This window comes from Callionymus lyra, chromosome 8 (genome assembly GCF_982586985.1).
Source record: "Callionymus lyra chromosome 8, fCalLyr1.hap1.1, whole genome shotgun sequence".
NCBI classification, from domain to species: Eukaryota; Metazoa; Chordata; class Actinopteri; order Syngnathiformes; family Callionymidae; genus Callionymus; species Callionymus lyra.
In genome coordinates this window covers 4055159-4071311 of record NC_141825.1, presented here as the reverse complement: position 1 = coordinate 4071311, position 16153 = coordinate 4055159, and the positions used below count along the sequence as shown (strand labels likewise).

Sequence of the window (16153 nt, the reverse complement as noted above, 5' to 3'; positions counted from 1 at the left end):
AGTTTAATCCAGTAACTCATTTTATTTCCTTGATTTACTTTGAAGTAAATACACATTTAACTTAACCAAAAGTTGTACTTTAAATTTCCATGTTATTAAATATGTATATACTTTTATAACCTTCTTGTAATGCGAATTCATCATATAGTGATGAAACTGAATATATGAATTTTGTTTTAATAAGTTGCTAAAAAAAAAAAGTATTATTATTATTATTATTATTATAGTAAGAGATATTTTAAGTAAGATCAGTTACCTCTAGCTTTAACCTCCATATTAACAGCTTCAGTAAATAAAAATACAAAGAATCAAAAGTTAAAAATAGTTGATTTATGATCATTTTATATTCTTACCAAATAAAACATGCTTCTTTAAATGTAGGTGATCATATATTGTTTTCTAATGTCAAAACAGTCAAAATGCTTGGTCTTCATTGGTTTTTGACTCTTCAGTGTTAAATGTTAACTTTATAAACTCTAAACTTTCATGAGTAACCATGCTAGAACAAATGCGCAACTACTAGCAAAAATGACCATAAAACTAAACATAAAAATATGGTAAGTGAATAGTAGTTGATATCAGTAAACGAGTTGTATAACTTTATGAAGATAAATTGTAATATCAATGCACACTGGGAGAGGAACCATTCATTATTGATCCATCAGGCATTTATATTAATCTCTTGTAGCAAATAATTAAATCAAATGCTATATTAAGTAGCTTTTGTTAAACCACAATGTCTGGCAATGATGACACATCATAATGTTTATTTGGGAACAGAAGCATCCTCTAACAAAGACTTGTTTTAGGGCAAATGGCTGCCTACAGTTTCCTATTGTATAAGAAAATTGTTTAAATCCATATGACCCACCATCGCAAGACACAACTAATTATTGGGACAAATAACATGCATGTTAAATGTTTCTCATTTAATGATTACAAGGTCTGAATTTCTATCCCTATCCTCTGAAGACAAATCATATAGAAATGTTTCAAATTCCCTGGTGGGAAAGTTTGAAGCAACCTGGGCAAAGCGAAAGCTAGAATATTAAACAAAGTTTTTCACAGCAGCACCACACAATGCAGCTTGGCACACTGTTCGTGTTAATTAGAGACAAAGAAACAGGAAAGTCCAAACTTGAATACCTACATGTCACCCAGCTTGAGTCATCAAACCAGGAAACAACATCGATGACTGGTTACGTGATTCAGAATTGCCATTGGTCATGTCTGACACTAAAGACTAAAGTGAATCAAACATTGCTTTAACAATAAATTAGTCATTACAAAAGAAAATAATAATAATAAAAGACTGAGGGGAAAAAGAAAACGACAAACTGTGCACATTCAAGACTGATAGAGATAAAGACTTTTTCCGGATGGAGTTAAAAGTAGGTCGCACATAGTCAGTTCCATCTTTGAAGCAGCTCTTTGGTAACCACCAATTCTGTTGTCAAGGTGGCTGTTGCCTTGTTTTCAGAAGGACGTGTGCAGACTATTTAACATTAGTGACATAATCAAGCTTTAAGACCAGATATTTTCCATTCATCTTAATTTCCAGTGAACCTCAAGAAAGCATTTAAAAAGCAGCCCATCTATCTGTAGTTTACTGATGAGTAACTTTGCATCACAAAGGCAGATTTAATTTATTCTCAGATTTATGGGTCTGACTGTAGTAAACCCCTGCCTCAATATGCAGTAAACACTTCCATAAGGAGGCGTGAAGACATTCCTGCAAGTAGTCGCAACAACCTGAATTAGTTCCTCTCAAATCAACATAACACTGACCGAGTTTACCGATTATACAAAATCCATTTTACCTGCCTGAGGGAAACTATTCTTGGCTTCACCAGCGGGAAAAATGATTACAAGTTAGACAAACACAAAATCCTGAAGCTCTGACTTAAGCCATCGGGTTTATCCGATCAGAGCCACAAGAGTTGCTTCTTTGTATCTGCACATTTTTTTGTATTAATAATATGTGAAGCAGCTTTTCTTCCTGGAACACTTAACTGTATTTCTTAAAATCCTCTTTACACCTCTATTTGAGAAATTTCAAAATGCATGTGACAGACCTCGATGTTTGACCAATGACAACAGAGTGGGGGTGTGGTTATGGTTAATAACAAGCCAGAAGACAAAGATTTGATCTCCAGAAAAAATTCTAATCGACACATTAGTTGCCCTTAAACAGAAAATACAAGTCTGGTTTAAATATTATGTTTTCATTCTTGTAGGCTTGATTCTACCTTAATTAGATACGTTTTCATTCTCCAACACTCCCCTAAAAATCTATACCAAAACAAAAAGTAATATTTTAGTCACCTGCCTACAAAAACAATGCAGATACTCATTTGCCATTTGTCTAGCCTTCCCCCTCTCTATTTGTGCCATGAGGAGAAGTTGAATATTGTGACAATCCTATATAGAAGAATATGCTCACAATGTTTTGAAGAACATCTACACTGCCTTTAAGCATAAGGTGGTTGTGGTGTTGTGATAATAATAGAATGTCAGTAGGTATGCAAACTAAACTATACTAGCAATGCATTGTTTAGTTAGCGAGCGCATTCAATATTGCGTTTAAGCACAATTTCTCCATAAATAAATGTTTCTCTACAGATAAGGTCATATAGGTAAATTGAATTCCTGATTTATGCTTCTGCTCTTTACTCTTGCGGTCCACTACATACTGACACCTAACTAAATGGAAACAGACCTCAAGTACACAATCAGTTATTCCTCAGCCTAAATTAGCTATAGATAGTTAGGACATTCAATCACTCATTAAAATGCAATTTGAAAAAGCACATTTGACACATAAACAGGACGTGAGCCCAGTAAGCTTATTTGCACCTTTTAAACCTCACAAAAGTTCATAGCCACGTTTGAAGGGGTTGGGGGGGTTAACTAGTGTGCACACGCATGTCTGCTGGCCCGGGCACTTGCTCTGGGATTGAGTTTGGTGGTTTGGACATGATCCCCATTCCTACTCTTATCCCAGCTCCCCTAAGTAGGTGGGTCTTTAAACAGAGCTGCTGATCCGCTGGGAGGGGGCCAGAGACTGGCTGTGGGGAAACAGTGGGGTGGAGGGGGTCTCTGTGCACAGCACTGATTCTGGATTTGTTTCCAAGGCAACCCTGCTGCTTTTTCCATGTTGAAAATGCAGAGCACGAAAGGCAAGCGCATGCATACTGATTTCCCACCACCCTTCATTTCATATCCAACCCCGGCCACCCATCTGCATTATTCCCTTTAATAGATGTATACTTTGTGACTTTTAACACATCCACTCATGACTCCAGCTGTAAGCGAAATCAGGATTTTTATACGTTGCTCTTGGCAAGTACAGTAGGTATATATGAAAAGAGAACTGGATGCTGGGGAGGCGTGAGAGGAGACGTCACTGCAATGTCGATGCTGCACTGGTGACAAAAGACACATGCACCATATAGAGTCTGTCCTCTCAGGGCCAAGGCCTGTGGTGATAATGAACAATGAACAAGCTTATGAAATGTTAAGATTAGAGCTCCAGCAGTGCTGTTACCACCACCCCCAAGGAAACCCTGCTATGCCAAACCAAAGCTTGAGAAGGAAGTACCATGTATCCCACTTCTGCTGGACCATTCAATTACACGAGGGTGACTGGAATTGCTGCTACCCATAGGAAAAGGGTAATGATCCCATATTCCATGTGGCCGAAAAAGTTTAGTAAAAAGAAAGCAGGCTACAAGGGACTAGAGGTCTTTAAAAAAAAAACTGCTTTTTTAAGATGCTGAACACAAAAACACGTGACAGTTGGCGTGATTCACGGATGAGCTCAGCGTTGCCTTTTCTAAAGAGCAGCCTTTTCTCATCCTGACCAAGACAATGAGGACATGAGTGAAGGAGCTGGCTCTATTATTGTGGCCTTACATAAAGACTGCATTGTGCGTAGTAGCACGGTGCAGAGATCCTCTAACCTCATGCTGGTCTGGTTTTGTTAATATACTATACTAAAAGTATTCACCCAGAGCAGACGTGTTATTTCTACACATTGCGGAGTCAAAATGAATCAGTCCAGGAGGAGAAATGTTTGTTTTAAGAAATATTCAGCCAAAATCCATAGCTGAATCCAAAACCTAAAACACATCTAAGATAAAATGATGACAAGTGGGTGAGGTCATCAGATAGTCATCGCTAAAGATTAATAGATCAGTAATGTACAAATACACAGCACAGGTTTAAAGACTGGTGTTGCCCTAGTCTCACTGTACTGCATATTTTAGAACAGTTGCTATGACCTAATTTCACAAGAAACAACATCAAACAGTTGATTTATGTATGATGTGAATTGTTCATCAAATAAATCTGTGCATGGTTGGACGGGGTTTCGAAGTTTAGAGTATATTTCTAAAAACATCCTCAGACTTTTTAACGGATCAAAAATGATTTAATCCCGATGGATTTTCCAGCGACCAGGAACCACTTCATGATAGCTGTTGCCACCGTTACTTGATGGTTGACCCTGTAAACTGTAGCGCCACCTGCCTGTCCCATGTGCATAAGAGTGAGTACAATTTTTTTAAAGCCTTTAAGAAAATGTTTTTCTGAATTTGTATAAGGTTTCTACCTTTGATAAGTATTCAGGTGTAAATATATTAGTTTACAAAAGAAAAAATGTTGTTAATTAAAAATAAATCCTAGTGCAACTTTGTACTTAGTGTAGCTTAGTTTAGGAGTCATGAAGGTTACAGAAATAATGAGACAAATTAAGAGTTAGAGAACATCAGAACTTTTTACTTTCTGATACCAAAAACGCAATAAACATCAAAAGTTTCAATAAAGGTAAAGTATACATTCCATTACATATTGTAAAAATAAAGCGTCAGTCCGGAACAAGTTTGCCTTCACTGACTGAAGAAACTAAAAAAGTTTACTTCATGAAGTCACTTTTCTTTGTCTTTTATAAGGTTAACCACCATCAAACACAGTTTGACTTAATGTCAGGTCAGATTCATTCCTTTTTTAAATGGCAGTTTTAGAAGCACAGACTCCTGTTCAGGTCATTAGAGAGATAATCACCAAGGCGTGGATTGATCCAGAGTCAAGTCACCTGGCCGGGGCTTCAGAGCATTAGCACCAGACAAAGTGACCATTAGTTGCCCTCTCCACGCCCGTCTCCGCTCGTCCTCCCTTCAGCTCCTGATAGTCTTTCACTACACTTTAAAGAGAACGACCAGACAAGGAATCCATTTGAAAGCTCAGGGTTATCAGAGCATCAGCTTACAAATCAAACAACAAAGACAAGCAGCTACCATTAGTACCTGAGGTAACACAAGTTAAGATACACCCAACAACATACCGCTAGATAAACCTCTTTGTTCAACTACAAGTTTTGCCAACTGAGATCCTTCCAGGCTGTTGCACCTAAGCTTTGGAACAATCTGCCTCTCCCACTGCGTTAGATGGATCTACTGACTCCTAGAAAAAGCATCTTAAGACCTATGTATTTGTGCAGGCTTTTTCTGCTATGTTTGTCACCGTGTTATCTTGACCTTTTAAAGTTTTAAAAATTTGTATGCATATAAATTACTTACACATAGTCACATTTAAACTCAAAAGCTACGTTCTGTCATTTTTTACAAGATATATTTCTAAAACAATACTATTCATCCTTTATTAGGCTTTAAAACTTATAAATTAATGTTCTAATGCTTGATTCAGTTACTAGTGCAAGTCACTTTCTTCCACCCCAAACCCTTTCAACCAAGCTACCTTTTACCAATAATGTTATCTCCATATTAAAATGCAATGACATGAGCTCTACTAGTGGCTTTCTACAGAAAATATGAGCAATTCTGAATTGAATTCTTTTCTGAAGGATATGAAAATCCCTTCTGTACAAGAATACATATAACTCAAGAGTGACAAAAAGGCAATCTGTAATACTCATCTGTAGGACGTTAGAATTTTGAATATCTATTAAAACATGTGACACAGATCAGTGACCAGCGTTCAAAGAATATCATAATTCTGAGCAGGTTTGCAGCGTCAGAGTTGAAACGTTTGTCCACTGGAGCAACTGCAAGGAAGGACCGAGCTGCTGGTGCCCGAGAGTTCTTGTTTTCATGCCTTAGAGAAAAGAGAAAGAGTTTGTATTCATGGCTATCTATAGACCGGAGCGGTGCCGGTGACATAGCAGCTGTTCCCCGGAGAGTGGTGACACATTAACCTTCAGCCAGCTGTCTTGGCAGACCACTTAAACACACACATATGAGCCGTCAGGCAAAAACGCACACACATAAATTAGCATAAAAAGTGTGAATAAAAACCTTGAACTGCACAGAAAGTGACATTGGCAAGTTGCAGGAAAGTATGAACGGGGTCATTAGTACAGACATCTGGGTGTGTGCATGTACACCCAGGCAAATACCAGACCATCATTTGATCTTCACTGGAACTCTGGGGGATCAGCGCCGCGTGGCTACAGCTGTTTCTCAGCCGGTCGGGTTACCCTGGCATCACTATCCCCAAGGCCCTCACCAAGGGAACGACCACGAGCCTACCCAACACACAGGTACAACTGCCCAGACCAGATACTTGCTCTGGTGAAGTGACTGAAGCTCTTGAAGGACACATGCATTCAGCTCTCGCTTGTCAGTCAAAAGTGATATCTGTTTACAGGAAAAGTGAGAGTGAAAACTTTGTGACGTCTTAAAAAAGGATTTGTTTTAGAATTGATTTAGTATTTGTTTTTAAACATAAATGTGAAAATGGTTTTGTATAAAGAAAGCGTTATTAAGCCAATGCAGTTGTTTTTTCTTTGTTTTCTTATAGCAAGAACATTACATTTTATTAATTTCAGCAGTGTCAGGGTAGATTGTGGAACGATAAAATTTAAAAAGATACATTTGTGTTCTCACCTTTTTCCAACTAACATATCACATTCAGAAAAAAAGTGTAAAAAGTCATGATGGATATTTTATGCAATATCATTCAACCACATCTGTCATGACATCACCACCCACAAATACTGTACAAGACATTCAAGCATTGAAATGAGTCATCAGTCCACCCTCCTGTTGATCGACTCTATGAGGCGACAACTATTCTTGATATCACAGGTGTCATTCAACTACTTTCCACTCAAATCTGAAATAATCTCTGTGGTTCATCCCTGAATACATGATGTATGAGGAACCATCAACTAGAATCCAAAAGCATGTTTTTACTACTAAAGGTGTCAAAACTCTTACAGGCCACATAATGTGATTTGGTGGGCTGGATTCGGGACCCAGGCCTTCAGTTTGACACATGCGGTCCCCGTGTTCTGCTTCATTCTAGACTCATGAAAAAATCTTATCAAACTTAACCACAATTATGGAGCAGTTTGGACAAATATTGATTTGGTTTTAGAAAATGTTTCAAGATGGCGGCGCAGAGCAGTGGCTTCTTGACCCCCTGGGCTGATAAACAAATAACAGCAGGATTATGGATAATTTTGATGCTAATTTTGTCAGACAATATAAACTAGCATGGCAGACTGACGCTACTGAGGACATCAACCATCATTTATTTCATTTTCGGGCCGTCATATAGTCACATGACTTTAGAGCGACGCCGAGCAGAAAGAGCGAGAGAAATGTTAACACTCCGCTTTAAACCGATGATCACTGAAGTCTACAGAAGCTAAAGAGCAGCAGTATATGACAAATGTGGGGATAAAATGCTAACAGTGTCTCAACAACATGGAACAACATGTAGCATCAGACTCACAAGCGAACTTTTCAAACCCCCCTATTGACCGCGACTTAAAACAACATATGGAGTAGTGAACAATCTTCTAATATGATGATGGCAGCTCAGATGAATGATGCTACAGTGTCCACGTTAACATCCTGACATCGGTTCATAAATTTGAATTGAGACGTGCTGCTGGCGTGTTTGTGTGTGTATGCTAATCCAAAGTATTACCTTCACAATGACACAATTCAAATTGTGTAAAATTACAATATATTAATGTTAATGACAGGAGATGCACTTAAATATGACGGAGAAACTTGACTAGGAGAAAATTTGTGTAAGAAAAGAAAAAAAATACCTTAAAATACAGTGATATGATTTTAAAAAAAAAACATGATATAAAAATGCTGTCTACCGCCCAGCCCTACTTTAAAGGGTATTTTTCAGCCCGTGGGTCTGAGAAAAAAAATGGTAAAGTTTCCAGGGCCATCTCATTGAATACAGAGAAATAACTCCCGATCTAAGCAATATTTCACTTCTTATGAGCCGAGGTTGATGAAACAAAACGTGAGGATGATCAGAGAGTTTTGAAGCTCAACAGAAATCAACCTTTTATAGATAAATATCCTGATGAGAATCTGATGGATTCTCAAGCAGAAATGTATGCCCAAGTTTTGAAATCATCATAAATGGTTGTTATGGAAATGGTATACTTAACACAGGTAGTGACAACACATTTAGGCCTGTTTTCAAACAACAAAGTGAAGGTTTGACATATTTGTATTAACTCCAGCCCACGCCATTTTTATACTCCATTGATTGACTATTAAATTAACAGAAAAAATATTCTCATAACAAAAAGCAAATCAGAAAATTAGCATTCAGCTGTCATCTGTTGAATTATTAGCAAATTCAGAAAACAACAGCAAATAAACAGACAAAATAAACATCTCCTCCACTAAAATAACCATAAAGAAATAGCATCCATCCACCCGTACAATAACAGACAGCCGATGAGATACGAGCATATGCTATAAAGAAGGATGTACAGGACTTGCATCATCTTGGACTTTTAATATACAGCAAAGCATCCGCTAAGCGAGAGGGTTTCTCAACATATTTCTTGCATCATCTTTAAAAGCAAAGTTTCAGATGAATTCTCTAGGCATCCTCGAAACAATCCACGTTGAATTGTTGTTTTGCACAACAAAGACCACCTAGTTGACTCCCAGATAGCTAGAGTCTACTGAACTTGTTGCCTTGAACTTGTTCATCTTCAGGAAGCGTAAACCATTCAGGCATGGATACGTTACAACAGCCACCAATAAATTAGGCGTTTGGTTTTTAAGCCGTATAAAGTTGGGTATGACCACTTGAAAATTAGTTCAATGAGTTAAAGATTGAAGTTGATTGAAATTAAAACAAATGCACCACACCCTGGTTGAAATATTTTATAGAAGTATTTGGCTACAAGTGGACTGACTTTCTATGGAAGCTAGAATAATTTGTGCTTCCAACCAACAACAAGAAAGTGGCTCTAACAACAATATGCTGGACTCTATGCTGCTGCCTTAGTCTGCCTATGCTTATGTTTACATGTCTGGTTGTCTACTCTTGGACGAGCTGTACTGAAAACAATTTTGTTATTCTGGGAAACCAGTTCAATGACAATAAAGAAACCTTGATTCCTTTGATTTTGATAATTTGCTTTTTCTTCTCACCAAGTAAAAAATACATTAGTGTCGGTCAGGACACGTCAATCAATGATAAAACATTAAAGAAGATGCATCTGAGTTTAAGGCAGGTCGCTGATATCTATACACAAACAGAAATTGTGTATAATTAACATTCTTGTCCGTGTACCCGTTTTACAATTAAACATCTTCCTCTTTCATCTGTAAACACACTTGATCTTGAAATAACTTTATAATTAGGCATCAAACTAAACGTTTGAATAATTAAGACTGTGTTTATCAAAGAGTAAGTGACTTTGTGATGAAGTCCATGTCCCAAAAAAGACATGGTGATAAAACCTGCTACTCAACTCTCATTAAAACAATTAAACATAAGAGTACCTTGCAAAAGGAATTCTGTAACAGTTCCTTAAACTTAGTAAAAACAATTCTTTAAAAAGCATTTAGATGCCTGATCTATAGCGATATAGAGAGTAACTGTGATACTGAAGTGCCGACGATGTTAAATTCAGTAAAGTTAAAAAGGAAAATCAAAGACAACCAACTTAACTATGACCAAGTTGTAAAGCTAATGTTGTTTTCTTCTTAAAGCTTGATAGCTTGTAACAAATAATGAGTGCAATCTTGTCTCTTCTCATACAATGAAATTATACAATTGCCTTTTAAAAAGCAATGTTTTTAAATTTCTTCAGAGCAATGACGTATTCAACGCATCATTTGTTCTCACACAAATGTAACCTGCATGATCTTGGAGTTTGTTTTAGAGCAAGGTTATTCTTGAGGGATCCAAGATTAGAACTAGTCGGTTGGACATAATAAGAGACCCCGTTGACTTGCCCAACGGTCCCTGGCATTACCAGAATTTGGCAACTCTTATTTTACCAAACATGTCTTATGTTGGCTCGTCTACACAGATGGTTTACGGCAGTTAATACTGTGCGTTTGTGTGTGCGCGTGTACGTGTGTTTGTGTAGCTGGAGAAATGTAAGGGCCAGACAAAGATGACACCTGTGAAATGTGGGTCAGTGCGTTGGTTGATCGCAGCCGTGCAAGACGATACAAGCAGAGCAGCAGAAGTCTTCATGACTGCCACACACTCGCACACGTACAGAGACAAACACACACACACACGCGCATACACACACACACACACACTGTGGCGCACGCATACAAACAGCGAGAGAGACACACACACGGGATAATGATATAGTTGTAGGTAAACTTCTAGGGAGCAGCCATGTTGCTAGCAGCTTGTTTAGCTAACTGCGACCACCCGCCGGTGAGCGAGACGAGCTGGAACAACAAACGCTGCATTCACAGAGTCACAGTAAACATTGCTGCATTGTTCCTCCTGTTTGTGTCAAAGCCGCGAGCGTTTCACTCGAACAACTGTCCTCTCTTCTTCGCGTCCAAAACCGCCGACGTTTCTCCGCCGGTTCTACCTACCAGAACCGATGAGCGCTGCTCCGTCCGGAGTCCCCCACCTCGGAGCTTCTCTTCAGGCCGGATGCCGTCTTTACGTCCGAGAGGGTTTTCAAATAAGCGTCTTCTGTGTGCGGGGTTCGCTGCGGAGGTGGTTTACTTCCAGGCGCAAAAGACGCCTACATCCGCGGGGCTCTGACGTCCACGAACATGGCGAGCGTCAAAGTTTGAACGTCGGTGAAGAAACAGGACGCGCTGCTGCGGCGGAGAGCATGACAGAGTGAGCTGAGCTGCGAGGGTGACTGAAGCTCGTCCTGCTGACGCTGACCGCGGATGTTACCTCACCGCAGGGAACAGCGACACCTAGCGGAAGATACCGGGACATCCTACGAAAGAGCCAACGTGGCCTTACAGCGCCCTCTGTCGGTCGATAGACGTTGGAAATTACAACCGAACATGCTAACATTAGTTGAAGGTGAAAGATTAATAAATTAAAGAAAGAGGTGATTTTTCAAATTCATACAAATAAAGCGCGTCTGATGTATATATATAATTATCTATATATATATATAGATATATATTATTTTGGATCAACAAATGAATGATTTGGTTGCTAAATTAGGACCACTGTTTTATTTTATTTCATTTTAATTCAAATTAACCTTTTTATACTTGTAAGGCAATGTGCAACATTTTGCCCGTTTTATTATTTAGGAAGCCGTAAATAACCTATCATATAAAATTGTTGTTTTATGATTTATATTCAAGTAAAAAGTGTTTTAATGATGAAATAAAACACAATCCATTTGTTTATTTACTTTGTATCATATCCTTTTCTTATAATATTAGTCTTTTTTCTATGTTGTCCTTGTTACTGATGATTCCCAATCGTATAGGCGTCAGAAAGGACAGCTGAACAATCACAGGGTTACTTTAGTTGAAGGTGAAATATTAATTTAAAAAAAGATTCTTATATAAGGTAAGGTAAGGTAAGGTAAAACTTTATTGAACTAAATTGTTTTTTACCAATAGCCAGCAATTTTTCATAAACAATAAAAAAATAATACTTAAAAAATAAAATAAGAAGAAGAACATAAAGAGGAAGAACAAGATGACACAATCTAAGTCTAAAGATAAAGACAAAGAACATAGGTCAAAGAAAAACAACAAAGACAAAGGATACAAAGACTAACATAGCACAGAAAATCCAGATACTTTCACTCCACTCCTGCCCCGGAACTCAGAATTGTACAATTTAATAGCCCGAGGGATGAATGAGTCCCTGAGTCTATTTGTTTTGCACCTGGGTAGGAGCAATATTCATACACATATAGCATGTCTGGTATATACAGTATATACGGTCCTTTTTTCTATTTTAGCTAAAAAAAAAGAATGCTTTGTTTGTGAAGTTTACACGAATTATCAACTCAACTCAACTTTATTTATAAAGCGCTTTAAAAACAACAACAGTTGTTACAAAGTACTGTACAGTGACATAAAAGAAAGCATAGTTAAAACACACAAAGGTAAAAACAATATCAAATAAAACAAGTAAAAAAGCACTTAAAACAGCTCAGAGTCTCATGCTGTGTTAAAAGCCAGGGAATAAAAGTGTGTTTTAAGACGAGATTTAAAAATGGACAGTGAGTATGTATCAAACTGTTATCTACTCTGTTAACAATTTGTTTACTTTATTTTGTATTACTGAGTTAAAAATTAGTCTTCTGAGTTGACACTACATTTTATTTAATCCCACTCCAGGTGACAGTCAACATTCTGTACGTTCAAAAGATCTACTTGATAGGGTGCTGTACAGAATAAATATGAAGATGATGCAAATGTCAAATTAAATTGGCGTCACAAGTAAGAAAAATGTAATGATACAGTTCACACATTCTGAGATTGATGGGAAGTATTCTTCAGGAGTTGGTTGACGGAAACCACCTGAAGAATGACCTTCAATCACATAGTTGTTGTAAGTTACAAGCTTGTATAAAAAAACACATGGTTAAATGACTTTGACAGTAAAATGACAACATCTTCCTAAATCCTCCCACTTTAATTCCTGCTCAACTTTCCTTCCCGGCCAGCAAGTAAACATCATATTGCCAATAATATGCTGAGGTGAAGCTCAACGGCAGAGCAACAGCACAGTGTGATTTGACAAGCTTCATACAGCAGGAAAACTGATGTTTTGTACGGGTATCTTTGGCCTCACACACTCACCAGTGTGTACATGATTAACAATCTGGTTTCCTTTATGTTCAGCATCTCATATGAGTCCAACCCCCCCACTAAATCTCCCTGTGACTGACAGTCAAGTATATGAATCCCAAAGCCCTCCTCTCACACACACCTACACCTCTGCCACAGGCTCATCTCTCAGCTCCTCTAACAGGAACCTGAAGATGTCTTGGACGTCCGGGAGCCTCCTGACTCTCTTTGTGGTGCTTTTTGCACTTTCCTGTGAGTCCAGTGCAGGAGCATATTCTCTGTTTACTAACACTGAATTCATCTATCGTGTCAGGCATCTTAATGACATCAAAGTCTCTCTTCCATTAACTTAGTCCACTTGTGTTCCGGCAGTGTCTCTGGAGGTTCATTCTGCAACTGTTCCCAGCACAGACAAAGAGCCACAAGGTGAAGAGCTGCCTCAGCATTTTTTAAATCAAGCAAACATCCTTATTTCTTCATGTTTTCAAGCAAAATCTTCTGCTGGCACAGCAGGTTTGCTCAAGAGGATCTTCCTGAAAGAGTCTGACGCCTCAAACTTCTTCAAAAGACGCAGCAGGAGAGGAGTCAAGTCGCAGGACGAGATCGATGGTGAGTTTTTGCAATAACTTTGAAATAATACCCTTTATATCATAGAGCTGGTGGCAACATGTGTGTGTGTACACAACTAGATGGCCTGAATCTATGATATTAATAGATAAATATTAATTCATGAGAAAGGTATCTGACTTCATTTTATTAAACCCTGAATGAAAGTCAAGCTAAAAAGATGAGTCAGGTAGATAGTTGAGATCTTAGCCTGCAGCAGGATCCCCAGGACTGCCTGGAGGTCCATCATTCTCCAGTGAAAAAAAATATTCTTTCATAGAATTGCTGTGAAATTTCCCACAATAATGTGTCTGACATTCCGGGCTGATGTAACGCATGTGTTATGAGCAGCTCCGGCAGCAGGTAGGTGAGAGAACACACAGACCACGGCTCTGACTGAAACTTACATAAACAGTGTGAGGAGCGAGTGGGTGAGAGTTTGGGAGCTGGATGTGCCGACACGCCAGCAGGATGAGCTGGAATTAGACAAATATTTTGGATCAATTTGAAGTATACACACATGTTTGGAAGTTGCAAGTGCACGTGATGCTTATTGACACTTCAATATATAAAATGATGGACTTTAAATGCTGTTTTATAATAATATTCTAACTACACCTTCACCTTGCACAGAGCTGTGCTCAAGATCCCCAAAGGAGGTCAAAGGTCAGCATATTTGGAAGGTCCATCTCAGTCCATGCCTGCAAAAGATAAATTATTTGTGAGAGGCTTCACTTGTTTGACCCCTGTAGTTTTTCATTATTCTTATTCAAATTGACCTTTTCAAACCTGTAAGACGATGTGTGACCCCGGGGGCCACACGTGTACTGTCTTGATGAGAAAGACTGAACCAATTTATCATATGAAATAGTTATTTTGAGATTAATATTCATATTAAATATTCGTATGATGAAAAGTCTATTAACTTTTTATGTTGACCTTGATGATTTCCCACCTTATAAATGCATGTTTTCTACTCCGTTACTAACATTACATTGTTTTCTCTCGTTTATGACTTATCTTTTTTCATATTTTTCTTTTACTAAACTCTTTACACAGATTTATCAACAAAGGGGAATATAATCCATGAGACTGTAGTTATATAACATACTCTTTATGTAAGCATCAACAGGGACTACTTCTGTTCTCTCAATTGCTTTTTACACAAAGATTAAACATCATCAGCGTGTGTTCACTCACACAACACACAAACAAGAAAATGCGGCTTTGATATCGACTGCCTTTAGATGATCATCTATTTATCTTTGTTTCTAGCAGCCGGGTTGACAAGGACGAGTGTGCGACTGTGGGTCGTGCTGCTCTTTTCTCATGGAAATGTCAACTTACTGTGCAATTCCACTTTACTTAGGATGTTCTGTGTTGTGGTGAATGATCACAGATCGTCTGAGTCACAGCATCACAGCTAAGAAATATATTCAGCAATCATTCAGCAGCCTTTGTCCGGGCTTCCTTGAGTGCATCACACCTTGTTATTTTGAATCTAGTGAATGAAAACGACCTCAAGCTAGCTGTCGATGGACTCATGATCTACGCCTCATAGTAGGCAGACATATTGTCTGTGACTAGAACTGTTGAGATGAGGAAGTGTTTTGAAGTCAAGGACAGACCCACTGATGGACAGGTGGTTTTGCTTCTTCAAATAAATACAACAGTCAAATTTTAACAAAGTGTCAGTCTCAAAATAAAGGTTCTTGAGATTCTGAAAAATTACTAGTTGATCTAAAATAAAACAAATGACTTTCAGCTGAGCAGCGGCAGGTTCTGGCGGCCGATGAACGGAGGAGAGAGTTCCATGAAGAGAAGAGGAACGAGTTCGAGAGCTACGCTGAAGAGGAGCATGATGGTACGTGGAGCTCATATTTAAATGTCACGAGTCATTCCTGAACTTTATTATACGGTCTTTCAGAACAAAACGAGAGGACAAGAGAAAGCACGGAGCAGTGGAGGGAGTTCCACTATGATGGGATGGATCCTCCTCAAGAATACAATCGACACATCTGAACTTTCATCTAGATGTAGATAGACTTAATTGAACATGTGTTTCTTCAACTTCTTGTCCTAAACGGCATAATGGCAAAATCTTTAAACAAAAAAAAAAACTATTAAAAAACAAGTTGCCAGATTCATCTTTAACCTGCGCTTCTGTTTTGATGACTATTCTTTCTTGTGTACAAAATAAACTGCATATGAAGAAGAAAAATACAAAAATAAAGACTTACCCAAGGAGGGTACACTTAAGCTTTTTTATTTAAAATGTATTTCTAAAAACTGTTTTTTCTTCAACGTTCTTCTCTTGATGGTAAACATGCTAACGCGGATCTCAGATTTTCGTCACTCCTGCTGAGGTTTAAGGCTGAAATTTGCCTTCATTCATTTTAATGTTTTTAATTATAAAATAATTTGTTCTTCACACTTTTGAGTTCAGTTTGGGTGGAAAACTTGGTTTTTGGTGGGAAATCTGTCAAATCAAA

General features: G+C 38.1%; 2 protein-coding genes across 3 annotated transcripts in view; one reads left to right on the top strand and one right to left on the bottom strand.

Annotated features, from left to right (window-relative positions):
- LOC148073385 (cyclin-dependent kinase 17-like) overlaps positions 1-11125 on the bottom strand; it is a 31034-nt gene extending 19909 nt beyond the window's left edge. For both annotated transcript variants that reach the window (XM_087797903.1, XM_087797904.1), the window contains exon 1: positions 10866-11125. The gene's annotated coding sequence lies outside the window, so the exon portion shown is untranslated. The remainder of the gene's footprint in view (positions 1-10865) is intronic.
- Positions 11126-13249: 2124 nt separating this feature from the next.
- ucmab (upper zone of growth plate and cartilage matrix associated b) lies at positions 13250-15913 on the top strand. The gene is made up of 5 exons (XM_087797568.1): positions 13250-13307; positions 13428-13481; positions 13569-13664; positions 15427-15525; positions 15589-15913. The coding sequence occupies exons 1-5, from the start codon at positions 13250-13252 to the stop codon at positions 15681-15683; spliced, it is 402 nt and encodes a 133-aa protein (XP_087653694.1). The 3' UTR covers positions 15684-15913.
- Positions 15914-16153: the final 240 nt, after the last annotated feature.

What these genes read in the sequence shown, in the direction of transcription:
- ucmab (XM_087797568.1), top strand. Translation starts at nt 13,250, where the DNA reads ATGTCTTGGACGTCCGGGAGCCTCCTGACTCTCTTTGTGGTGCTTTTT. An exon ending in GGTGCTTTTTGCACTTTCCT is followed by an intron (nt 13,308 to 13,427) that starts GTGAGTCCAGTG and finishes GTGTTCCGGCAG; the next exon opens with TGTCTCTGGAGGTTCATTCT. An exon ending in CACAGACAAAGAGCCACAAG is followed by an intron (nt 13,482 to 13,568) that starts GTGAAGAGCTGC and finishes CTGGCACAGCAG; the next exon opens with GTTTGCTCAAGAGGATCTTC.